This window comes from Callorhinchus milii, unplaced genomic scaffold (assembly GCF_018977255.1).
Source record: "Callorhinchus milii isolate IMCB2004 unplaced genomic scaffold, IMCB_Cmil_1.0 Scaffold4, whole genome shotgun sequence".
In the NCBI taxonomy this organism is placed as follows: Eukaryota; Metazoa; Chordata; class Chondrichthyes; order Chimaeriformes; family Callorhinchidae; genus Callorhinchus; species Callorhinchus milii.
In genome coordinates, this window is record NW_024704745.1 from 65,374,389 (window position 1) to 65,402,047 (window position 27,659).

Genomic DNA, 27,659 nt, shown 5'->3' on the forward strand with positions numbered 1-27,659 from the left:
TGTTTTTTTTCAATATCATACTTATTTTACTTAACTGGAGTAGCTATACCAGCATTTATGGTTAGCAGCACTAGGAACTTAACAGCAGGAATTGGTACATATGTTGTGTGGATTCAATTGAATGATTGATGAAGTTTTCGAAGGGTTTTGTTCTGAGAAGGTGAGATGGGGTCAGCTTGATGGGCTATCCTGCTATGTTTCTATCAGGGTAACTGAATATTTCAGATCCAAGTAGAAAATTTGTAGGAATAAATACTAAGGAGTTCAGACATAGCAAATAAGTAATAACAAGCAACAAATGTAATGTGTATATAATTCAGAAATACAATGTTGCTGATTTATTAAGTGGTTAACAAAGAAACAATCGGCTCTTTGTTTTTTAATTAAATAAACTAACATTGATATTGTTTAAAATATGCAAACTTTTTTTATTAAAGTTTACTGTTTTATTTTACAGTGTTTTGTATCCTACATGCGGTCCGTCTACCTCATGAAGAACAAAGATGTTTTTAATGTATTTGCATTACCATTAAAGGAATATGCTCTGTAAGTAGGTCAATTTTGCTTCAGCACCTTGGAGTATCCTCATGGCGTGAAAGATACTATATAAATAGTATTTATTTAGTCCTGTAGAAGCACTCGGCTCTTTGTTTTTGAATTAAATAAACTAACGTTGATATTGTTTAAAATATGCAAACATTTTTTATTAAAATTATTATTTATTCATGGAGTCCTGTAGCTCAGTGGATTCGATTCCCGGCAGGGTGAAACCTTGGGCAAGTTTCCTTACTTCACATGACTGATAATAATCCCTCAAAAAAAAAAATTGGTCATTTCAATCCACGACTGTTTGTGGGACACTGCTGTGCGCAATTGGCTGCCGCATTTTGCTCAAAAATATACAGTCAATTCACTTTACAGTCTATTCTGTGAAGCGCTTTGAGACATTTAGAAGACGGGAAAAGCGCTATACCAAATGCAAGGATTATTATAAATGCAAGTTATTGATGTTTAATCTTCCACGGTAGGCAAGGATACCAATGTGGTAACAGTATAGTTCTGTCACAGCTGTGGAGCAAACAGCAGCTATATTTGTCATCAAAGCTGGGTGTTTTTACAAGTGCTTTCCCTTTGCACCACTCAGGATACTTTCTATGGATATTTAGAGACCTGCTGTCACAGGAATATTTATCTTCCTTCACTTCCTTTTCTGACTCTTAAATTACCTTTTCTGATTTGGGTAGTGACTGGGTGAAATATTAGCCATAGTATACCTGCATGAGTTTTTGAGCAGTAAGACTGAGAATCAAGATTAACAGAGGATAAAATTACTGATCGTTGAAAGCTTGGTATTTTGACCAGATTGTTATCCCGGACAATATATTCTCCTTTCCATTGAGAAGAATGGATCTTCTTCCTCATAAATTAAAGGTGTTTGGGATTCTAACCCCAACCAACTTTTGCTTACTGTGTTGTTGAAACCCCATCTACAGTGTAAGGTATCCCCAATGGGACACATTTATTTTAACTGAAAGTCCATTCATAAATAAGATAATAATTTAAGGAAGTATTTTGTATTAGTGCACATTTACTTTTTATGTTTTTTTTAAAAATGCACCAGGTCTGTTTGTATAGTTTGGAGTCCATCCTGGAAGTGATAAGTTAATGAATAACACAAGTCCTAATTTAAGTATGCAGATTAGATCAGGTATGTCACAACGTCTTGTAATTTATTTCAATTAAAGTTACTAAAATTGGAAATATTTTTGTCTCCAGTTCCTTGGGTCTTGCTGTACTTCCACGAATCCGATTCCTTCAGAAAGCACAGCAAGAAAAAGAAATGGCTCCTTCAGCACAAATCAAGCCATCTGCTACTAAAGATACTGAGGTTGAAAGTTCTGAGGAAGATGTTCATGAATTAGAAAGCTTCAAATGCCAGTTAAGGGACTACGGATCCTCTTCTCAAATAAAGGCTGGCAGTAAAGCTGCCAAAAAAGGCATTCAAGATAATCATGAAAATTCTACAGATGAAGATGGAGATTCGAATGACTGTGAAGAGACTGTGGAGAAGAATGAAGTTGCATTTTCGGGACAGTTTTTTGATGATGATGATGATGATGATGATGACAAGGGAGATCTGCTCACTGTGAAGCGACGGAATGTTTTCGCCCTTGAAAGTGATTGCAAAGTGGTAAGTTGTACAGTAATCGACCATTTATCCCGAGGGTAAGGAACATACATAGGAACTATATACAATACTGTTCTATTCAAATTTCACACTCCTTTTTTGGGGATAAAATAAATGCTACTATGTTGACTGCAACATTGAGATGAAAGAAAAGAATAACTGAGTCAGACACAGAGAGAGAATTAAAAACAATTGCAGCAACTGCTTTCTGTATTCACTCTGAATCTTAAGCACTCCGGGGTCCTACCCCGTGTGAAGCGTGCTATATATCTGCATGTTGTTGTTCAATTTTTTCCAGACAGGAACTTCTGAATGAAATTGCACACTGTAATTTGCTTTTAATTAGTCATCCATGCCATTGCCAATCCCATACTTGACAACATTAGAAAGATGTGATATCTATCTGCCTTACTTTAAACTGGAGTTTTAGGGGCATTTTTGTAAATCTAGTCAGAGCACCAAAATTGCAAGCCATCTTGGTAATCATACATCATCTTGACAATTGAGCACATGTCCGAGGGAAGAGTGAGAGTGAATGAGACATAGTATGCCAGGTGAAAGAGTGACTGAGTAAGAAGACTCATGAATGTGACTGTGTGATGGTGTGTGTGTGAGATAAAAGGCAGAACAGAGAAAGTGTTGCACACAAGGAAGTCACAAGGAATAGACAGATGTACATTGTGTGTGAAAAAGAGAAATGAGTGAGAACAGAATAGATGGTAAAGAACAAGTAAGTGTAAGAGACAATATCCAAGTGGAAGAGGAAACAAAAGATTCACAGAGAAACACTGACAAGAGATCGACTCTAAGTGCCACTACAAACCCACAGGAGATGGGATAGGCATAAAGAGGGGCAAGAGATGAAAAGTGAGGGTGAGAAAAGTATAAGGAGACATGGTGTGAAGTCATGGGACAGTGACTTGTTTACAAACACAGAGTGCCAATAGCTTGCTTCGATATACTTTGATTAGGTTTTAATTTGTGTGTAAAACCTTCCATTGCCTGTACTGGGTCAAGCCACTTCATTCATTGAAGATCTGCAATCTGCAGGAGTGCAACAGTGTCCATGTGAATGCCAACAAGCAGCAAAGTATAAGCAATAATGAGACTTTTGAATAAATAGTTTGACTTGCAGCATAATGGTTGCGATTTAATGATTTAATATTTAGCATAGCTACTTTTGATCATTTGACATTTGCTGCCTTAGTGGAAACAGACTGGTTGGTATCTGATTAATTATGCGTGATGAGCTTTGACCTGTTGCTGAACACAAATGTTTTCAATTTATCTCCTTTCTGTACTTGCTTGTTTGGTTAAGATGATTGTTTCTGCAGTGTTTTGAGCAATATCTGAAATTGTATTAGAGCTATTGTTTGTTTGCAAATTTTGAGAATTGTGTGGCATGTGCATTAATAATAATAATAATCCTTGCATTTTGATATAGCATTTTTCACTTTTTTTAGACATCTCAAAGCGTTTCACAAAAAATACTGTAAAGTGAATTGACTGTATACTTGTGGGCAAAATGCGGCAGCCAATTGCGCACAGCAGTGTCCCACAAACAGTCATGGATTGAAGTGACCAATTTATTAGTGTTTTTTTTTGAGGGATTATTATTAGGCATGTGGAGTCAGGAAATTTGCCCAAGGTTTTGCCCTGCCGGGAATTGAACCCAGGTCTCTCGTTTGAGAGACATTAGTTTGGGGCCTGCCCTTTTGAAATGATTAATGCGTGCAAACACAGAACAGTATCGTGTACGAATGGGGCAAGTCGATCCAGTATGATTGGAAATGTAGAGACTAAAGCTAGACTGTTAGCCAAGTATGAACTGCCTTTTTGCAGCAAGGGCTTAAAAAGATAACATACTAATATTAATTTAGATTTTGCCATTAAATGTGGCTGGTCTGTTCAGTGTAGCTCAACCCACCATCTACATAATTCACTGAAAACCGCTATCAAAATATTAGAAATTGGTATAATGGCTCCATGGTATAATGGAAAGGTAGCAGTGTGGATCGAAGATTGGTTAAAGGTTGGAAATGGGGTGGGAGTACAGGGTTGTTATTAGGATTGCAGAGTTTTAAATAGTTGTGCCCACTCAGACCACTATTTTTCTCCGTTTATATGAATTCAATGGAAGCCGATTAAGCCAGACACATCGAGGGACGGACCAAGAGATATGCAATTTGCATCCAAAAAAGGTTGCTCATTGAGTCTCCATGTGGCTGAGTTAGCTGTAAGGTAACCTGTTTTGCAACAGAAGTTCAGAATCAACTTGTCCCCAGGACTCCAAGGCATTCTTGTTTGTAGATTAATCAGTCCAGTGATGGTAGTAGGTATTCGTTATACCATGTAAACCAAAGTCCTAACAGATAGAGTGGTCCTGGTGGGAGGCTTGTCAGACAGTGCTCATCATGATAAGCCTGTTTAATGTGGTTTTACTGTAGGATTGGTCACTCAGTCCATAACTGTTTGTGGGACACCGTTGTGCGCAATTGGCTGCCGCGTTTCTCTCACAAAATATATAGTCAATTCACTTTACAGTATATTCTGTGAAGCAGTTGAGGCATCTCGAAGACGTGATAAGGCGCTATATCAAATGCAAGGATTATTATTATTATGGATTTGTTTATTAGGTATTTTCACTGGATCTTGTTCGTTGTGCTCTCATGTACAGTTTGTGTTTTGGGGCTAAAATGGTCGATTAATGGATCCTCAGGTCACTGCCAGTGTTGTTTCCTGCTTGTGGAACAAGCAGGAAGTGACGTTTCAGTGACCTGATGCCTGAAGTCGGACTTTTTTTTCTTTTTGAAGGAACTGCCTGGTTGCATGCAGGTCAGTCAAACCCACTTATAATGTGGGTTGGGATTTTATAGATGACAAACACAGTGTAATATTGAGGCTGCAATGTACATAGGTTTAGCTGGTTAAACTCTAGGAGCACCTCGAAGCACATTCTTGGGTCCCTTATAAGCATTGGCTCTTGGCAACCTGGGGTCTAATACTCTCTGAAATTAGGCAAGCAGAGCGCGTCTCTCCAGGGAGAGTATGGATTCCATTCCAGACACACAGACATAAACGTGTGGAACTCTGTCTGGCTTTAATAGTCTTAAGCGTGGCTCTGAGATTGCATGTGTATTAGACACCCGCTGACTAAAAATAAATTCTTGAATTTTTTGTACAGGTATCAGTTTATTTACATCTTTAACTTCTATTTCTCTTTGAAACCCAGTGTAATTTAAAAAGTCTCCATTGTCAGCAGAACGAATGGGAAATAGATATTCTATGGTAGAAAATCTAATATTCCACAGAATTCTCTGTGGGAATACCAATGGAAGGAGGAAGAGAGGGAATGGGGCCAATATTTACCGTTGCAGAAATTTCTACTCTCCCATCACCAGTGCTACTATGTGATGTAGGTTTGCAGCGCATTGCCTGACTGACTCCATTTTTCACGGTTGCCCTGTTGTGAACCGTGTAAAATGAACAGCTCAGTTTCCTATCTAGCTGGAATTGGAGGAAACTATTACATAGAGAAGTAGGCACATGTGTAAATGGTTATTTTCTGTACATAAAACCTCTCCATGCACAATACATTATTTTTTTCCTCCTGCCTTTGCAATTGCAAAGTATTGCTTGTTGCAATGAAAGCATTTCAAATTACAAATCCTAATGCCTCAGTATTTATGATCGTATGAGAATTAGTGATCCTATGGATACCTATTGTAAATGTAAAAAATGCCACATTCTTGATTTTATTATTTGCTTTCAGTTGCACCAGTGTCTGTTGTAGATGCCTCATAACTGATGGACTTTTGCATTTGCTATTTAAAGGAATCTTTGATTATCTGAAGGTATACATGAGGGGCACTTATTCCCTCTCACTGATAGAGCATATGTTGTTCCAGAGAGAATATATTTTCGTAGTATCTCAGGAGTATTAGACTAAATCAGGTGAGCATAATGGTTATACTGTATTTAGGTTGGCACTTATAACTTAAGAGTAATTCGGCAATATTATACCTAATCATATGCAGCAGTTGTATGATTCTTGTATTGCATAACAGTGATATCTGTTTGGTTCCTAAAATGGAGACCATTTTAAAAGACAGATATTTTGGATTATTTTTGCAATTTAGCTTCTATTCTTCAATTTTGTTTTTCGTCCTGTATTATTTTTCAAAATACCAAGTATGTTGTTAAATAATGTGCACTAGACAGGCTAGCTTTTGTGAGGAATTGAAAGTGAAGTTATTCAAAAATGCTCAACTGAAATAGAGAGTTTGCTATGTGAAGAATGGGGGGCAACTATAGCCCCTTTTTCTGTGGCATTGTGCATTTATTACAGTTCATCACACTGATGTCTTGTTTTACAGCCAAAGAAAGGTGGTAATCCATTCTTCACTAGGTCCGCAATTATTGAATAAAAATTGTTAGTTTCCTGTCCTGTTCTCATGTTGGTCATTAGTGTATAAAATATGCTGAATTGAAAGACCTTCTTCTTGTGGGCAAATTCATTTAGGAGCTTGAAAGAAGAGAGGAATACAAGTGAGCTTCTTATGAGTCCAAATGAATTTCGTAACTAAATTTTAATATGTCTTTACTTTATAGAGCTATAAATTCACTCTTGTTTGATTTATTTGCACCAGTTTGAATCAACAATGAACTTTCTTAGCATTAGGATGTCCATTTTGAAACAGAGTGATGTGCAAGTAGGTTGCGCGAAGGTTTTTTTTTGTACTCAGTATTTTCTTATAATTATTTTGGTTCAGTTGTGATAAAATGTGATCAAATTTCTAAATCTTTTTACTGCGATTCTAGCAAATGATAAACCAGTGTTGTCATTTAACCTTTCTTCCAGCATAAATTTAGTGTTGTATTTAGCGTTGACTATAATGGATCTGATCAGCATCTACAAATGGTTTGTTTTCACACCCTAATCTTCTGTTGATTTAAGTTTGAGGGCCTCCTAACTAGTAATTTCAGACCAGTGGAATGAATAGAATGGTAGAATATATTCATGCCAAAATTCAGTCTACAATAATATGTCATTGAAACATTTCTATTGCATGGAATGCATGGTACTATATGTTTTCCTCTAGATTTAAAAAAGGGTTAAAAACCATAAGTGTTTACATCCAAATGTGTGTTCTTTCAGTTTTACACTTCAAATGTTAAACATTGATGAAGGATTGTATGGTCTACTTGTAAATGGATAGTTTCACTAATACATTTTGAGAGTCTGAAATTATGTGAGATTTGATGCTGAAATGTTCTGGTCACTTAACTTTTGTCCATTGTTATTTATTTCCTTCTCTTTTTTCCTTCTGGTGCTAAGTTTCCTGAGCTGCTGCAGGTATCCTGCCAGTGTGGTCATTATTTATCTGTGCCGGGCATTTAATGGCAGGGTGCATTTATGCATTAATTTTCCAGTGGGAGTTGTTGGATGATGTTCAGGAATGGAATCCTGCTGAATTGTAGTGTTAGCAAAGCTGCAAATAGTGCTCATCTGAAATGCTATCATCCCATTGGTTCTTAAGTGATTCTGCAATTATTTTCCAAGTTCCCTAATTTCATTGTGTTCCAGGTTCATGCTCTGGAACTTCAACTATGTCCAGAAAATCTCCAGTACTAGTTTAGTTCAATTTAAGGACATTGCTTCTGGCATTGAAGGCAAACATTATTTATGACCTGACCGGGCAAACAAAATTATAACATAGGTAGATAGGAAAACAGGAAAAGGAGGCCACCCAGCTGTGAACAGAAGAATGATGGTAATGATTTCATGCTGAGTTGTGCTGCTCATCAGGAAGCTCACAGGAAGTTCCTATCCACCCAGTGAGGACTCAAACCTGCTTTTATCATATGTCAGATGTCCAACTATGAGTATCCTAGGGATGGGGTGGTAAGTAAGGTCTCTTTGGGGGTAAGTTGACTTGGAATCACAATCGTTGGTATTCCAATTCCTGAGCCATGCGAGTCTGCAGGAATCCAAGGCATTGCTAATATCAGACCGTCTAGCACACCTTGTGGCAAGACTTGGAGGTATAGGCCAGTTACTTGGGGCAAGGTTTCTTCAGATGTAGTTCCAGTTAATCCTGCAAACCAAATTCCTAACAGGTAGTGTGGCTCTAGCTGGACAAGCAGCATGGTAAGTTCTATGGTTTTAGCTGGTTAAACTCCAGCAGTACCTAGCACACATTCTTGGGTTCCCCAAGTCTTGGCTCTTGCCAGTCTAATACTTTACAGTAGGTTAGCAGAGCGCATCCCATTCCAAACAAAGTAGCATTTCCTTGAGTTTGGGGCAAGTATGCAGTGCAACTCGGTCTGAGTACTTTTAAGCATGGTGATACGCTTCCATATGTGTCAGACACCCAGCTGACCTTGCCAACGTAAAATGCAAAGAATGTTTAGCAAGAAATTAAAAATGTACATGTAAGGTGATAAAACTGTTAATTAAATTACAAGTTGGAAAGTAGAATTCTGGTTATCGGCTTGTCCGACTGTATACTTCAAGTTGGACTGTGATATTGGATACATTTATGTTAAATTGTCTGGATGTAAACATAAGGTTTCAATCGGGACTCTGAATTGGCAGCATGAGGTGGAGAGATTTAATTCAGTTAGGTATACAGTGAGGGACTAGATATACCAAGACAATGGGGCACACTGAATTAGTGCAAATATCGGGCTCTCTACTGTATACAAAATATATAATTGAGTCGCAGGAAGGAATCCTTGGAATATCAAAAGCAAATGGTGTTGAACCAAGACAGAAAAGTGTGGAAGACTTGTCAAGATGTAGCTGAAAGGTGAAAGGAATATTGAAGAGCTTTGAATTACAACCCAATTAGGGAGGTGATGTGGATTGCTTTCTTCTAATAAAGTCATGGGAAATGTATGAATGCTTCCCTTTACCCTCTTATATGAACTTAATCAATTGTTAACTTTCCAGAGCACGTACTGTGGGACTGAACTACACCACTAAACCCAGATGATGCCATGATATTCTATTATGTGGTTGCCATAAGTTACTTTGCAATTATATTTGATCTATTTTATAGTTTTTAAAAAGCAGATGCTCGTAAAATAAATTTTGCTTGTTCTATCTATTTGAGAGATAAGAATTTAATGTTTTTTTTACCCACTGTTGCGAAGCATTGTACAAATAGCTTGCTATGTTAGTGTGGGTTCACTTAAGTATAGAGTGAGCCAAGTTCTACATCTCCTGTAAAACTCTGCAAATTAGGGTTGGGGTTTTTTGTTGTCCTGCACATTACCTTTAAATGTTAAATTGACACCAATAATGTAACATTCCCCTCCCTTGTGTCCTTGGGTATGTTAAGTTGGTTTTCAATAGTTTTAGTAAGTTAGTAACTTATTAAAATGTAGTAAATTGTAGTTTATGGGGTTGCTGAGTGGAGAAATGTGAACAACCACTTCAATGTTAACCACATTGACTGCACTCCTGAAACATGCATATATCAGTAATGTCTAGAGAAATTCTAAATGAAGTAACATACTGTGGTTTTAATGTTGTAGAGGATTGGTAATATTGGTTTGAAAAACATTATGTACTGTACAACTTTTTTTGTCTTGCATTTCTAGATGCACAAAATATCGATTTATTTTTTCTCACTGTGATCTCCTGTGACCACAAAAGGTTTATTTATAGTTCTCCATCTGTTCTGATCGGTGTGCTTGATGGGCTGCATGTGACCACTATGCCCTTGTAAGCTTCTCTTTGAATTTTGACTTAACTGATTCTGGCATTGACCAAGTCATATCGTGTCCCTGGAGCAGTTGCTTTTCCTGAAGCTTGATATTTAAAAACTTGTGTTTAGGAGTCAGAGTGGGTGTATGGTAACAAATCTTGTCTTTGGGGCATAATTCTCTCTTATTAGCAGAAGACTCCATTGGCAGATGAATATTTTTGCTAACAATAATTTCAAGTTTCATTACCAGTGATAAATAGTTAAAACATCAGGTAGACTTATTTTGCACATCAACAATTGCATATTGTGTTTTACAGTCTTCAGTGGTGTGGTCTCCAGTGGCAGTAGATTACTATTGTAAATGATTTAAACCATTGGGGAAACGTAGCACTGCATCAGTATGTGTTCCAGTGCATGTAAAACATGGTTCAATGGTCATTTAATTTCATACTTTACAACTGCATATAATGTGTATTTTTTGTTCAGCTATAATATTGAATGCCCAACATATTTTGAGGTCGGATTTATAGGGAATGGGGACACTTTTTAGGAAAGAAATGACTATTTTATAATTTTCAGCAGTGCATGTAAAACACGGTTTATTATTAATAATAATAATCCTTGCATTTAATATAGTACTTTTCATGTCTTCTAGAATCTCAAAGCGCTTCACAGAATATGCTGTAAAGTGAATTGACTATACATTTGTGGGCGAAACACGGCAGCCAATTGCGCAGAGCAGTGTCCCACAAACAGTCGTGGATTGAGTGACCAAATTATTTTTTTTTAAGGATTATTACCCCCGGAAAAGTGATCCGCCAATCGACTACAACCATGTTCCTGCTTACAGCTAGGTAAACAGAGGCGTGTTGAGTAAGGAAACTTGCCCAACATTCGCCCTGCCGGGATTTGCCCTGCCAGCTCTCTCACTTTCGAGGCGAGTGTTCTAACCACTGAGCTGCAGGACTCCACACCATAATGGCTTCTGTTATACTGATTGACACATTAAATGAAATGTGATTCAAAATGCATGAGATAAGATATACATGTAATGTTGCTAATGTTGCCTGGAACTTTAAAACGAAGGTAGGGTGCACATGATGCTTTACACATCTTGGAAAAACAAGCATGCTTTCTAACCAGATGCTTTAAGTCCCAGGGCTGCCTGTTCCTTGATGCCACCTGCCATTGTTTTGATCATTCCTGGCTTAGTTGCTAGGTGCATCACTATGCAAGGGACACGACTAAAAGAGGAGCTGACAGTTCACTTCTTCTGCAACACCAGCTGTTTTACAGTCAACCCATGTTGAGACCGAAGGCGAAGACGTCAATAATCCAGATGGTCCACTGCTAATCTAATTGGTGCAGTGGGGAACACAACAATTAAATTAATGACTCGACGGAGGGTGGGTAACCAATTCTGAATGTTGGACTTCCAAATGATGGTGCCCAATTGATTGTGCTATGGACTGGTTGGACTTGAATTCTTCTTCTGCTTCTGCCACAGCAAGAAATGAATGTTTATATGTTTGTTTTTCTCCCCTGGGAGAAGAGAGAAAGTGGAAAATTGAAGGGAGAGGTAATTGGTTTAAGGTCAGTGACCTTGGCAAAGACAATATTGCTCTCCACTCTTGACTGGGGATTGGTGGCAAACAAGGAATGGAGGGAAAATTCAAATTTGGCAGGTTATCTATTTTTTAAAAATAATAACCTGCAACTTCTCTCACTTCAATGTTCAAGGCTAAATCCATAACCATGTAAATATGGCAGATTGTATCCCAGTATCTTTCAGATGAGACCTTAACCCAAGGTCCATTCTGCCTGTTAAAGAACCCTTGGCACTTTTTTTTAAAAGAGAAGAAAGTTTCTCCTGGTGCCCTGGCCAACAGCACTTGTCACTCGCTCCATGATTTTGTGGGGCATTGCTTTATGCACATTGGCTCTTGAGTTCATCCACAAAATACACAATCACACCACTTTAGTTCTTATGAAGTGCTTTGAGAGGTCTCGACAGCGAGATAAGGCTCTATACCAAATGCAAAGATTATTATAGCAAATATTTATTTTGTCTTAATTTCCTGTGAATTTCAGAACAAATTTTGTTGAGGAATTGGTGAAAAAACAGCTATTGCCAAATGGTGTTTAATTGTATTTGGAAATCTCTTCACTATTTTGAATGGAATTGTTCATGACTCAGAGATTTTCTAACTTGACAAGTACAACTCTGACAAGTAGAACAATTGAAGCATCAGTTTGATAGAACTGAGTTTTCTGCAGTTGGGGCTAAGGCTGAAATTAGGTAGCGAGGTTAATGTTCAGACTGATCTGTGCCAGAGCTGAGGAATGATTGGTTATATCAGCCTAGATACAAAATGACTCTTCTGTTTTCTGTTCAGGAATCTGATAGTAATCTCATTTGGAATTTGGGAGTTATTTTTTAATCTGAACTATGTGTGATGTGTAGTTGCAATATTGTTTTTGAGGTTATCAAATCTGTTTCTCTTTACTCCTCACTCAAGAATACCAGGTAATATAGTTGAGCATATCTGACAGAAGCGAAGATTTAATTATTTTATATATCTTGACTAATGAAATGGAAACCCAAGCAGCCAGGTTAATGTATTAAATTGTGTGCAATCAAGTTTCAATTATACATATTTACAGTTTGATAAGATTTGATCTTTTTTCTGTTCTTATATTGAACAGTAGAGTTTTGGCCACTTTGCAATCTTAATAATAATAATCATCATCATCCTTGAATTTGATATAGCGCCTTATCACTTCATTGAGACGTCTCAAAGCGCTTCACACAATATACTGTGAAGTGAAGTGACTGTATTTTGTGGGCAAAACGCGGCAGCCAATTGCGCACAGCAATGTCTGACAAACAGTCATGGATTGAATGACCATATTATTATTACTTTTTTTTGGAGGGATTTTTAACCCTGGAAAAGTAATCTGCCATTTGACTAACACTGGGTTCCTACTGACTGCTAGGTGAACAGAGGAGTGTGGAGTAAGGAAACTTGTACAATGCTTCGTCCTGTCGGGAATCGAACCCAGGTTGCGAGGCGAGTGCTCAAACCACTAAACTACAGGACTGAGAATCTTGAAAAACTCCCACATTTAAAAGTGTATTTTATGTATTGCTCTATATAATAATCCTTGCATTTGATTACAGCGCCTTACCACGTTTTCAAGGTGGCTCAAAGCACTTCACAGGATATACTCTTAAGTGAATTGACTGTATATTTTGTGCGTGAAACGTGGCAACCAATTGCACCTAGCAGTGTCCCACAAACAGTCGTGGATTGAGTGACCACATTTTTTTTAAGGGTTTATTACCCCCAGAAAAGAAATCTGCCAAACGCGTTCCTATTTACTGCTAGGTAAACAGAGGTGTGTGGAGTAAGGAAACTTGTCCAACGTTTCACCTTGCCTGGTAATCGAACCCATGTCCTCTTGCATGTGAGGCGAGTGCTCTAACCACTGAGCTACAGGACTCCGCTATGGCAGTGTGCACATTGGTTAATTTTGGTTGTGAAAATAATAACTCTTAAATTTGGTACAAGCACCTACGTCAAAACATCTCAGATCACGAATGTGGCAGTTAATGTGCGCACAGCAAATAATAATCATCCTTGCATTTGATATAGCGCTTTATCACGTCTTCGACACGTCTCAAAGCACTTCACAGAATATACTGTAGCTATAATTGTTAATTTATAATCTGTTATTACTCAATGCTGTCATTGAACATACTTGAGAATTAGGCAGATCGGTGGCAGATGAAATTCAATGTGGAGAAATGTAAAGCCACTTCACATGGGGACAAAAAATCCTGGAAGGGACTATTATTTGAATGGAAGGAAAATAATATTTATGAAAATGAAAAGGACCTGGGGATCCTGATTGACAATAAATTGAGGCTCTCCCAACAGTGCTCCATGTCAGTGAATAAAACAAACCAGATGTTGGGATGTATCAAAAGATCAATTGCAAGCCAAAATAGTGGGGTAATCCTGCCATTGTATAAATTATTGGTGAGACCACACTTAGAGTACTGTGTACAGTTCTGGTCACCGTAATACAAAAAGGATATTGGAGAAATCGAGAAGATACAGAGGAGGGCAACCAAAATGATTGAGGGAGTGGAAGGGCTGGACTATGAGGAGCGAATAAATAAATTGGGCATGTTCACGCTGGAAAAGAGAAGATTGAGAGATGATGTGATTGCTGTCTTTAAGATTCTAAAGGGACAAAACAATATAGATCATGACAGGCTGTTTCAACTTGTCCAGAATAGTAAAACCAGAGGACACGGCCTGCGATTGAAGGGGAGTAAATTCAGAACTAATCTACCAAACACTATTTCAGTGAGCGAATAGTGAACCTGTGGAATAGACTCCCCAGGGAGATGGTCAAAGCAGGAAGTGTTAATTCTTTCAAACACAGATTAGATAGTTTTCTTTTAGTAAATAACATTATGGGATGTAGTACATAGATAGTTTGGGACATATGTGCATGCGACTGCCAGGAAGGTGGAAGGCAAACTAGATGGACCTTGGTCNTTTTTCGTCCAGCATTTCTTATGTTCTTAATGCTCAATAAAGCAAAGATAAATGAAGCAAATAAAAATAAATTATAAAGTGGGGAAAGACGCCTGAGAGGGAGGGAGAGAATTCTTAGGATTAGAAGGAAAGAACTTGTGCCTGAAATGCCAGCAATGGAAAGGATTGTACATACATTTGTCAGCGATGGTTGTTTGACCTACTTTCCCACAGCTCCCACACCTTATTATGCCAATTACTGTAATATTTAAATTCTCTGGAAGTATTTGTCCCTCTGCTGCTTTTTCTTTACACCATGAACCTCCTACTCATACTTGTATACTTGTTTTTACCATTGTTAATTTTTGGTTTAAATTTGTATTGAATGGTACAATGTTATATTTGATTCTTCAGAACATCCAATTTTCTCAGAAATGTCAGGAGTTTAATCTGGGAAAGACACACTTGCTAAATGGAGCATTGCTGTAGTTTTTCAACCATTCAAGAGGACAAATCTAACAGATCGTTTTGTCCAGATGTAGCTCATTAAGAGAATTCATTAGCTCATTATTTTTAAAAATAATGAACTAGCCAGTGGGGTCCTGAGTGCAATATTTGCAAACCTGAAGTAAGTCTGTTAGCTATGTTTGATTGGTTTGCAAATATCCTTTTGAAGGTAATCAATACCAATAGGATACTGTCAGTAATGTAGTGATTTTTCTTTTGATGTAATGCAGAAGTTAGATTAAATTATTTTATGGGCTTTTCATACACCTGGATCGCACTTTCAGTCTTCTCTCTTTCCCCTTGGATGCACAGCTAACTGAGATGTCCTCCTGACATGAAATGAACTATAAAAGAAATCTCTCTATGGCCTCACCCCATTCATCGCACTCTTATATCTGCCGCCTCCTGCAATCTCCCAAGCTGCTCCTGCTCATTTAGCTTGGAGCCTTACCAAGACCTCTGCATAATTGACAAGATCTTTCTGTTTTTTAATTGCAGTACAAAAATATAGAATAACATTGCTGACCATCTCTTTGGAGAAACATAGCGAGATATGACATAATCGATGGGCCAGGTCAAAAAGACATGGCATATATTACCATTTTACCTGCAACTTCTCCAGGATGTGTTTAAGGCAGTTGGGTGTTCTAGTGGTGAGGGCAAAAAGTATGATATTGCATAGGATTTTCAGCTAGTTTTCCTTTAAACCAGTCAACCTCCTACTCATACCAGTCCTGCTTGATTGTACATGCCACTGCAGAAATAATTTCCCATGCTTTATTAGAAGTCTGTGTATCAAGTTGTACTTAATTCTGAGATTATTTGGGTGCCTCCTACAGCATATCTGCTTAATGCAGCACAGCATTTATAATCTCCAGAGATTTAAGGAAAAGGAGGAGAGAGGAAGAGAAGGATTTGGGTTTTTCTGCCAGTGCTGCGACTTGCTGAGGAGGAGAACACAATTCAAAAGTTTTTTTTGAGGATCTCAAGCTAAAAATTGGAATATGTGTCAGGGAAAAATGAAATACTTTGGCATAATGAATTGTAGGAATGCTGCTGAAAAGTTTAATTTTCTGCTGCCAAAGTTCTATCAGAATTTCCTGTTTTGGCAAAGCAAGTGCATCACTTTAACAATAGGAAATAAACCCAGTATACCGTTTACCATAGGCAATATTAAATAGTGTTTTTTGTTCTTTCCTTTTCATAGGGAGAAGATCTTCGGTTACCTAGATGTTGTTAAATTTGTATTAAGATCAATAAGTAGAAATAAAAGAGTAACGTTTTTAGAAGAAAAATCTTGTTTCGGTCTTACTGACAGGCTCATTACTGTGCAGGATTCTCACTGTCGGCTTTATCTAATCACTACTCTGAAGGCTGAACCCTGCCACTTGCTTTCTGCATTTATCTTTATTCAAACATACAAATGGATTTAGGTGGATTCTATTAACGAGGCCATTAAACCTATTGAAATTTATGATTGTTGCTATGGTAACCTAAGAGATGAAATGAAAAAAACTTGGTGTGGTACTCCACTTTATACTTCAGATTGGTTAATGATTTTTAAATTCAATCATGGTTTAATATATAGTTGTTATTCGACAAGTCTATCGCTGATATTTAGTTTAATTTCTTCACAATCCTTGTAAATAATTGATTCCTATGAATCAGACAAAGATAGTGGTGGAAGAAATCAACATTGGAATAGGGCAGTCAGTGGTGGCCAACTTTTTTGGTTGGCCAACAAAATAATCATAGAAATAACACAATTGCATAGATTTATGCCATAAGTCGAAGTATTCCATCAAGAATCATTTATTTTGTTGACCACTTGAATAGGGTGTTCCTCTCGGAGCTGTCTGACGATAGTAGAGAGGAACAACAAAGCTATTCCTGCGGGACACTGTAATTAAAGGGATCAATGGCCTTTTTTTGCAGCCGTAATTATTGATTCTAAATGCTGTATTGCCTTACAAATACCAAAGCAAGGGGTATAATTGAGAGGGAAGTAATGGTTAATGTAGAAACCAGTGATGTAGGAAGGATGGAAGCTTTCCAAGTGAGTTTAAAGAATTAAACACTAGACCAAAATGCCGCAATAGTTATTTTTGATCCTTTACATTCCAATTTTCCTATTATATTCAATGATCTCAAAACCAAATGTAACAAATTTTAGGTGGTCTAAGTTAGCTGAGCATGTCTGATTTCCACATTAAAAAATGCCTTGAGATCCATTCCAAAATTTGTCACATTTGATTTTGAGTATTGAATATTTGGAAGAAGTAGGTGAAATGCTATCTGTTTTGCAGAAAATTAAAACGTTTAATTCGTTGCTCATTTAACTTTTTTTTAAAAAATCCACGGTTTGAGGTGGTGATTTGTGTTAATTAAATGGTGGGGTCATTCAAGTAATCTGAATTTATTTTACTGCAGGACAATTGGTCGCATTAAGTGATACCCCCACTGAATTACAGTTTTAAATTGTAGCTAATAAATAGCTTGTTGAATATTGCGTATGATTTTTTTCCCCTCATGGCTGTAAGTTTGCCATGCGATTTGAATATATTTAAAAAATTTTATTGTGAAAGCGTAATCTTGCACTTTTTTTAATAACCTAATTTACTGTCAAAGCAGATCACAAGTGATGGTGTGACCCAGGATTAAGTGCTCTTTCTCCTATGAATGAATGTGAATAAAGAGCTTTTATATTTACTGAAGGTGACCATAATGTATCGTTACTGAAAATTGCCTTGTACTGTGGAAAATATACTATAATTGTGGCGATGCCAAATTCTGTATAGATGTGTTGTAAAAATTTTCCCGATTAACATTAGAAGTTAGGATTTTTTTTCCTTGGTAGATATTGACATCTTGACTTTTCCCTGACAGCGGATACAGAGACCTTTACTTGTTCCCTTTTTGGTTAATTGTTTTTAATATTGCCTTTTTTTTGACCCAAATGCAGTTTTCATTGATGGATTGTCACCTTCTGTACTCTGAGCCATAAAGGGCACCCTGCGTAAAAGGCACTGTGCAAATGCAAGTTGTTGTTGTTTACTTAGTAAAAATTATTATGAATTTACACAACATAATCTCAAATTGGTTTGGTAGAGGCACTCAGGAGCAGGCAAAATAGAACTTTTAGTAGTGCCTGGGCCATTTGGACATTGAAGTGCAGTAACAAAATCATGGGCCGCTAAAGCTGCAATTTCCTAGCCAAGAGAATCTACAGTTCAATTTTTATGATAGACTGGGGCCGGGCACAACACCTAAATTTGGGGACATTCTCAACAAGATAAAATGGGTCAAAGAAGATTGGAGAGTAGATGAGCTAAAAGCAGTATTTTATTACTAATCTTAACGGCATAATATTATCAGTTTAGCAACCAACTGGGATCTTATTGTAGGAGCTTGTAAGCTTAATTAAAATTATTTTAAGATGCTATTAGTGGTGGTATGAGCCTGAAAGATTATGCAACATAATACCCAAGTTATACTGTATGGCGTATAGTCACATGAGTGAGCATCAGAATTGCACTGCTCTTTCTACATCGCTGTCACCCAAGGCAAAGTGCAATTTAAGGTAGAAAGTAAAATAGAAATACTGTAAGTTTGTAACGGTTCAATTAGCACCTAAAGGAGAAGGGTAGGGTTTCAGGCAAGGCACTTCATCTGAACCCTCTGAAGGTTTGTGCCAAAAATATTAATTTCTCTTTCAGATGCTAACTGACGTGCTGTGAATTTCCAGCATTTTTGCTTTATATCTGCTGATTTACAGTACATGACCTACTTAATACTTACTTTTAGTAAAGTGGTATCGGAATGTTCGTTGATTTTAATGTTAGTGAAAAACACTGACCGTTTTCTTGTCTATCGTTTTGTTTTATAAATGTTTCCGGGGTATGGTGGTAATTTGGGTCAATTAAATTGTGGGGTCATTCAAGAATCATTTTCTTTCTATAATGATATTCCTTACATTTGATATAGTGCCTTTCATAAGAGGAGGATATCTCAAAGTGCTACACAGAATTAACTGTAAAGTATAGTAAATGTGTATTTTATAGGGCGCAAACTTGAATACCTCAGTGTCCTAAAAATAGCCTTGAAGTTTTTTTGGGGGGTTGCTGGCCAGAATGCCAGGATAACCTTCCTTCTCTTTTTAAATAAGTGCCATGGAATCATAAATGCCCACCTATGATGAACAGTAACTGCCCTTTTTTGGGGCATAGTTAGACTTTTTTTTTGCTGTTTTTCAGTACTGAAACATTGGCCGATACCATTGGATTGGAAAAAAATGTGGAAATGAAATTTTAAAAAGATAAGTTACTATGGAAGAATTAAATGACTCAGCATAGTCAATGCGCTGGCTGAGGATACCATGTTCCATGTTTCTAATTGCCATTTGTTGTGTACTGATTTGCTTTGTTAAGATGGCACTGGCACTAATTTTATAGATTTTGGATAGCACGATTTCTCAATTCTCGTTGTTGCCACAGGGCACAACTTAATTTTTGATTAGATAGTAAGCATTGGTGGCTTTTTACAGTATTTCTATCTGACTTATTCTGCAATATTTAAAATGCTTTTAAAGGTCATACATGCTTTCTGTAATATACCAAGTTGAGCAATTTTTCAAAAGACTGTATGGGTGACATTAATGCAAGCAGGATCCTCTGGGTGATTTTAGTTTCCCATTTTGTTTGTGTGTCGTATGTGTTTCCCACATCTGTTTTGACAATGTCCTGTAATCTAATATAATTTATATATATTTTAACCTAAGTAAAATGTTTTGTTAAAGTATCTGGAGTTGCATACATTATCAAATGTGGATGATGTACAAGCATGTGCAGCTTTTGTGTGATCTAATAATTTTTATACTTGGGGGAACTTGCACAAGATATTAACAGGACAATTCATGATTGGAATCTGGGTACTGCAGCTGTGCAAATTGAAATCCTGGAAAACCCATTTCTTGGTGTCTCAGTAGTTAATCTCTAGAATGAATTGCTTTCCGATCGTTGATGATTTATGTGAAACCATTTTTTAAAAAAAATATAAACTGTCCATAAGAAGCCTATGCTCTGTTGTATACTTGTTTGAGGTAAAGATCAGCTTGGCTCAGTTGTTAGTACGCTTGCCTCTGGGTCAAAAGGTTATGGTTTCAAGCCCTAAATTGGGATTTTGAGATGTATAGCTTGATACTCCAGTACTGGAAGAGTGCAGCATTGTCATTGGTGCTGTGCTTTGGATGAGATTTTAAGCCAAGGCCCCATCTCCCTGTTCATGTGGATGTTATAAGACTTCATTACATTATTTGAAAAGAAAATACTTTTTCCTGGGTGTTCAGGCCAACAATCCCCCCTTTCCAATACATTAACCATTCACTTCATGGCTAGTTGGTGACTACATTGCTATATGCTAATTGACTGTCGTCTTCACTTACAAATAGCACTACATTTCACAGAGTTTTGTGGAATGTTTGACTTTCTCTTTGACTGTGCCTTCGGTCACCCTCCTACCCCTACCCTCCACCCATCCTGTTCCCAAGCTCGGGTGCGGATCTCTGACTGTCCAGCGCTTTAGAACGTCCTCCTGGTGTGAAAGGCTCCATACAAATATAATTTGTTGTTGGTATGTGCTATATAAAATGTAACCGTTATTGTATTATTTAGGAACCCAAGATTATCTGAATATCTAAATGTCATCAAATAGAATTGGTCTACATTATGTGTCAAATTTAAGGCGAAGTTTAGTTATTTCATAATTTTTATCTAATGTTTTTCTTATTGGTATTGCAGAAATGGATGCAGCGAATGAGCGTAACAGCTGTCATCAATTTGACCTGTAAGGTTGCATTCCTACGTCATACAGTTGTGGTTCATTGTGTGGGAGCTGAACTGGGAGTTGATGAGATTACATGACAATTTGGATGACTTGGATGATAGGGCTATTGAAGCATGTTGAACCTCCCTAAACTGTTTTCTAGCCTGGTTTAGTGTTTACCACCACTTAAATCCACAGAATGTGAACTAAAAGCTGACAGCGTGTAAAACTAGGCTGAAGAGATAAAAGGAACTTGTTCAAGTAACTGATGGATTTTGTTAGTAGTTAAATAAGCAATTGCACATTGTGACATTGTCTGTAAAGTCTTATTGCGATCCCAAACTAGATTGTTTAGTGATATAGGGTAGGGACATGAATCTCCAATTTGTGGATTTAATGTTAAATTATTCTTTTTATACATTGGAAAATGAAACTGGAAGTGTCCAGCATGTAAATAGCTGCTTGTTTGTGTCATGAGTGCATTGCACCAAAATGTGATGCCTTACTCTGGTTGTTAAATCCCACTCTTATTTGATTGGTTTTGAAGCCATGATTGAAATGAGCTTAAACTGATTTATCAGTTTGCAAGTAGAGATGAGTTACAAACTTAAAACTTTTATCAATAATTTTACTGGTTCAAGATGCATTGTGACGCTTCTAATAGTTTTAAAAAAATTCCATATTATTGATGCGTTTAGATATGACACCATTTTGTTAAAATAAAATCTGTTTACCAGTCAGGATGACTTGAAAATATGTTAAACTGCATTCTGACCTTCTAGGGAGTTGGTGTTGAAAGGGTTGAGAGCTGCTGGTTGTTACTCATGTTTGCAAAACCCAATGTCTTGGGAAAGAGATGATGGAGATCCTTTTGGAGTTCTAAATGCCAAGCTGCTCCCAAAGGATTTACTTTTTGTTGGCAGACATTTTCAAAGCGTGTGTGGAAAGAAAATGTGGCGATTTCTCCCCTTGTCAATAAATTTACTGACTTGTGCTGAAGAACACATATCGTTATCTACTGATATCAGCATGTTTTACTCAAGCCCATCGCCCCCGTCCTCACTCGGTTCCGTTGGTTCCCAATAGATTGAATTCAAGATCCTCATTCTCGCGTTCAAGTCCTGCCAGAGCAGCGCCCACACCCCCTCCCCCCATGTTACCTCAACAAATATATATCCTGCCCCATCGCCCCCTCCACTCAGCAAACATTGGCCTGCCTCATGTCCTTCTGCCTTGCCCCTCCCTCCCTCCCTCCCTTCAAACCCTGCTGTAGACCTATATTTTCACTAACTAACAATCCTCTGTGTAAATAGATTTATTTCTAACCTCCCCCTTTTCTCTTCTGGTGATAATTCTCTACTCCAACTTATCCAATGTTTCTCAGCATAATTATAACCTCCCATCTTTGGTAGTTGTCATCCCAATGATGCCCTTTTTATAAAATGGTGTCCAAAAGTGGATCCATTGCTCCTATGTCTTGTACAAATTTACATTGCCCTTGTGTTCAATCCTACTACTTGAATAAATTGAATGTGATATTATTCTGCATCAATTATAGCTGCTGCTTTAGCAGCTGCATTGAAGATCATTCCCAAAGAAGCTAGGTCAAACCAACAACAAAATACATTTATAGAGCGCCTGGAGGATGTCCCAAAGTGCTGAACAGTCAGGTGTCGGGGCCCGAGCATGTGGGAGGGGTGGTGTAGGGGTGAGGGAAGGCAGAGAGGTGGGATGGTGACCAAAGGCACGATCAAAGAGAAGGGTCTTGAGACTGGCCTTGAAGGAGGCAAGGGAGGAAGCGAGGCGAAGGGACCGTGAGATGGAGTTCCAGAGGGTGGTGGCAGAGACAAACTGTTCTGTCTGTTGGATTTAATACCATTATGCTTAGCAATAGACTGGTGACTCCAGGAGTATGGTAAACCTATACCAGTACGTTTGCATATTCTTGCTATTAGTGCTGTGCTGCTCCAGTAATTCTACAACGTGGATTTCAAGCCTTACAGATTTAAAGTTTTACCTGATAAATTGTTTCTCATACTTATACTTTTCTTCAGTAAAGAAAATTATGCGTATTCATGTGGCAAAACTTAAAGCTGTAATTTTAATAATAATAATAATCCTTATAAACAAATTCATATTAATAATAATCCTTGCATTTGATATAGCGCTTTTCACGTCTTCGAGAGTCTAAGCGCTTCACAGAGTATACTGTAAAGTGAATTGACTGTATATTTGTGGACGAAATGCAGCAGACAATTGTGCACAGCAGTGTCCCACAAACAGTCGTGGATTGAGTGACCAAATTTTTTTTTTTCTTGAGGGATTATTGTCAGGCGTGTGGAGTAAGGAAACTTGACCAAGGTTTCGCCCTGCCAGGAATTGAACCCAGGTCTCTCGCTTGAGAGGCAAGTGCTCTAATCACTGAGCTACAGGACTCCGCAATATTTTAGCACTTACCCTTCTTGTCGCTCAGCAGTAGTAACTGGACCTTATTTACAAATACTTAGACGTGTGCTTATTGATCCACATTTTATACCCAGTATCTGTAGTGGGCAAAGCCAGATGTATTGTATAGCTCTCTATTCTTCTCTAGCTCAACCTTTGAGAATATCTGCTCTGTGACTGCAAAATTTTCTGATTCTCGTACCGTACCTCTCCGACTTGCTTACTCCCCATCCCACAACAAGCTGCCTCTGCTCGACTGGCTCTGTCTGGGTTTCTGCACGTCCCTCATACCCTCTGCTCCACCATTGGTGACCAAGCTTCCAGCCAGTACGCTCTGAAACTCTGGAACACTCTTCATCTCTTTGCTTCTTCCTTCCCCATCTTCAGGTCGTGCCTGAAGACCTTCCTATTCAACCATGCCTACGGTTACCCTCCTCCCATTGGCTTGGTGTCAGGACAAATCTGCCACTGTCAAGTGTTCTGGGATGCTTCCCTATGTGAGGGGCGCTATATAAATGCAAGTTGTTGTTGAACTACGAGTTTTTATGATGCCTGTAACAATTGGTTTGTGCTGAGGGATGATGCTCAGCAGGACCTCCACCAGGGTGGACACTGGCTAAGACCATTTCACGTACAACTTCCAGAGAGAGACTGGAGCTTTTTTCATCGCAGCAGTTTAGACTGGTTTCAAACCCAGAGGTTCATTTAGGGAGCTTATCCAGATGAGAATAGCTTCTTTCTGTGCTATGAAATCCCAGGTGAAAGGAAATTGTTCCATTTAAACTTTTTGAAAATAAATTGGTGGGAGGTGTGAAAACATATTTTTAAGATAGTAAGATAATTAGGATTGGAGGTGTAGAAGATTTGGAGAATTTTTGAATGCAACAAGAATGCATGAAATCTGTAGGATAGTGGACCTTAATATGGATTTTAATTCTGTACAACGCCAGATAGATTGTTCAAGTCTAAAGGCATTAAATGGAGATTGACAGCATTAGGTAACCTGTCGGTGACAGTTCTGTGTTGTATTGTGTTGCCAGATGTAATTATTCAGGCTAAGCTACGAATATAGATTTTTAATTTTACCTGCAGTAGTTTTTCAAATGAAATACTGTACAATTAGATAATCTCTCAGGAATCACTGAAGCGTTCAGGTCATTCATCTCCTTACAATTGGATATGATAGGAAGCAGATCTATAAATGTCTTATTCGATTGAATCTGACTGAAATGTTGGAACACAGAGCAGTTTTGATTCATGCAAAAAATATTCTGTGTGGGAACCTGCCTCGTCAAGTATTCAGAGGAGACATTAAACTGAGATCCCATCTGCCTTTTCAGGTGGGATGTTGAGGATCCTACGGCATTGCTGGAATGGAGAAGGGGATTTCTCCCAGTGTCCTGTCCAGCAATGCCTCAGATTAATTTGGTCATTTACTTCATGGCTGTTTATGTGACATTGCTTTGCGCAAATTGGCTGCACTTTCACCTACAAAATATAGTCACTGCACTTTACAGTAAATGCTGTGAAGCACTTTTGAGATATCCTCCCAATGGGAAAGAAGCTACATCAAATGCAAGGATTATTATTATTCATCTATAACTTTGTTTTAATTTTTAACTTGTATTAACTTATAAATGTTTCACCTTGTGTATGAAAATGGTCTCGAAACATTGGAGAGAGGCATATATGCCAAGGATTATGGGCATCGTTTATCAACATGAAAGGATTAAAAAGCAAATCAAGGGATTCATTAAAGGAAAGAGACTTTGAAAAATAGAAATTCAACTTAGCTACTTACGCTCATACAGTCTCTTTATGTCCTAAAAATACTGTTTTTGTTTATTTAAATTCTAGTTTGCTTAATTTTATCGTGATAATTTCTTGTCCTGACAATTTCTGAAAGTATCTTTAAAGGTAATAAAGGCCCTTGTTAATTGAAGTTGAAAATATTCAATTTGTTTGAGCCTTGCTAGTCTGGATTTTAACAACAACAACTCTCATTTATATAGCACCCTTCACGTGTGGTAGTGTTCCGGAGCGCTTGACAGTGGTGGAGTCTGATCCCGAGCCAGTAAGCACGATCAAAAAGGAAAGTCTTTAGGCGGGATATGAAAGTGGGGAGGGAGAGGTCAAGGCGGAGGGATTGAGGGAGGAAGTTCCACAGCTAAGCTGCAACCTGTGGTTTTTCTTGAGCAAATTAGCAATAGAAAGTATACATTTTTCAGATTTTTTTTCTGAAATTCTAATTACAAAATTTCTACAGTTAGTATTTATTAACTTACTAATTTGCATTTCCCCTGAATGATCGAAGGTTTTTTGGAGGGGAATTAGATTGAAATTTGTGTGAATGATTAATGTTATCGACTAAGTTTGATACAATTCTGATCCAGTGCTAAATTAATGCACGTTTATGAGCAGTACTAAGCTAATTTAGATTTGCTAATCCTTGCTGTGTAAGATTTACATAAATGCACATGTGCTAACTTTCTGCTTATGTAAACTAACGTCTGATAATCTCACCAACTTTTCGTGTGTGAAACTCAGTTCATTTAATGATTATTCCTTAGTCTGCCTCCACATTAAAGCACTAGTCCTGTATGTTCGTCTTTATAGTCCAGCGGTATTACAGAAGTTATGCTACCGTTGGTTGGTTGGTTTACTGACCTTTTGTGACAACTAATCACGTTATGAACCCACAGCCTTCTGATTCAAAGGCAGGAGTGCTTTCAACTGAGCCAGGCTGATACCTTATAATGTGGTGTGATTGCACAGAGTAGAATCACCTTACACATCTTGTCTCAATTGCTGTTTTTCTTGTACAGTTGACCACATGTGCCAACATAAAGGAACATAACACTATTCACACACATGGACTTTCCTCTCTGCAGTCGTTTGTTGAAACTAATTATCAGCCAACTGGTGATATACCAAATAATTATCTGCAATGACAAGAAATTCAACCAGTGACTTTCTTGGTCTGTCCAACACAGTGAAACACCATGTGGAGAGCATACCTGGATTTATGATGTGCAGGATAATTCTCAGCCATTCATTTCTCTGAGTTGCAAAATATGTAAAAGTCTAAGGAAAGAACGAACTTGCATTTTTATATTGTGTAGAAGTCTTGAAGTACTTAATAGGTAATTGCTGTTAAGTTTTTGTTATTTGTAGTCAAGTGTGGCAGCTTTTCCCAGCACCTCAAGTAACTAAGTGAATGACCAATTAGTGTAAAGTATACATTTGCATCTTTCTGGTCTGAATCGACTGCTGCCAAGTGTGATGAGTTTGAGATTTGTTAACAATCTGTCTGATATTAAACCTGAAACCTTTTAGGAGGAGTTCTTCATTTGACCTACAAATCCTGTCGCATCCTCTTCTTAGATATTCTCTGCATGTTTGTGCACAGTTTTCTTTATACTTGAGCATCTTTACAAAGTTGTCCAGCTCCAGAAATTGGAAGAAATATTTGCCCTTCGAAAAGATGAATGGACAGAAATTCTTATCAGATTAACACTCGAGAAACAACTATTAGTTGAGAAAGGATTACTGTTCCTCTTAAGGACAAATGTACCAGCCTTTTCGAGAATTACTGCAGCAACTCAAGGTACAGTGCTGTTAGAGGACATTCAATTTGTGCACGGCACTTTCTTGGCTCATTCTCATGGTCTCACTGTGAGCCAAGATATCAATAAATGATTGCTTCAAATGTTGGTCAGAGTGCATTTCTGGTCTAGAAACGTGTAGGTGATTACCAATATCTATTGCAGTTAGTTGATGCCTGAAGCAACAATAACCATGATGTAATCACTGCAAGCTTATTGTGGAATAAATATGTATGCATTGGTGCTCTAATTTTATAACTACCTTTTGGCTACAAGTGCTAAGATGATTATGAATGTGAAATAATTGAAAACAATGCTTTCATGTAGTTCATGATAAAGGAGAGGTTAAATGTATGCAGTAATTCATGCTTATTGCATTTAGTTTTTCCTCTGCAGTCTCCCATTTGAAACAGCAATTTTTTTTAAAAAAAGGAATAAAGGTTGCTTCCTCATTGCAATGAGCCACAGTGGATTTGAATTTTTTGGGTTATAGTGAAGTGGAAGAAATGAAATTTGAAACACCAAATTTTCATTTTAAATTCCATCAATAGAAAATCCCCTTTGGAAAAAACCCATACAAAACATTTTACTGATCATGGATCACGTTGCTATGAAAATTGGGTTCTGAATTCCATCAGTGGAAAATATCCTTTAAAATAAACCAAAATGAAACATTTTACTGATCGGGACTTTTATTACTATGAAAATTAGGTTCCAAATAACTGATTTAGTGTCTTTCTCTATCCTCTTCTCACGCCCTCCTGAGGGCAAGACAGAATTAATTGTTCATTATTAGAAAGCACATCATTAGAAACAGTTTTTATTTTAT

The 27,659-nt window shown here is 37.6% G+C and overlaps 1 protein-coding gene across 2 annotated transcripts in view; it reads left to right on the top strand.

Annotated features, from left to right (window-relative positions):
• ddx10 (DEAD (Asp-Glu-Ala-Asp) box polypeptide 10) overlaps nt 1-27,659 on the top strand; it is a 171,011-nt gene that overhangs the window by 34,310 nt on the left and 109,042 nt on the right. For both annotated transcript variants that reach the window (XM_042334131.1, XM_042334132.1), the window contains exons 12-13: nt 458-546; nt 1,777-2,191. In XM_042334131.1, the coding sequence (XP_042190065.1) occupies nt 458-546; nt 1,777-2,191 (504 nt within the window). The remainder of the gene's footprint in view (nt 1-457; nt 547-1,776; nt 2,192-27,659) is intronic.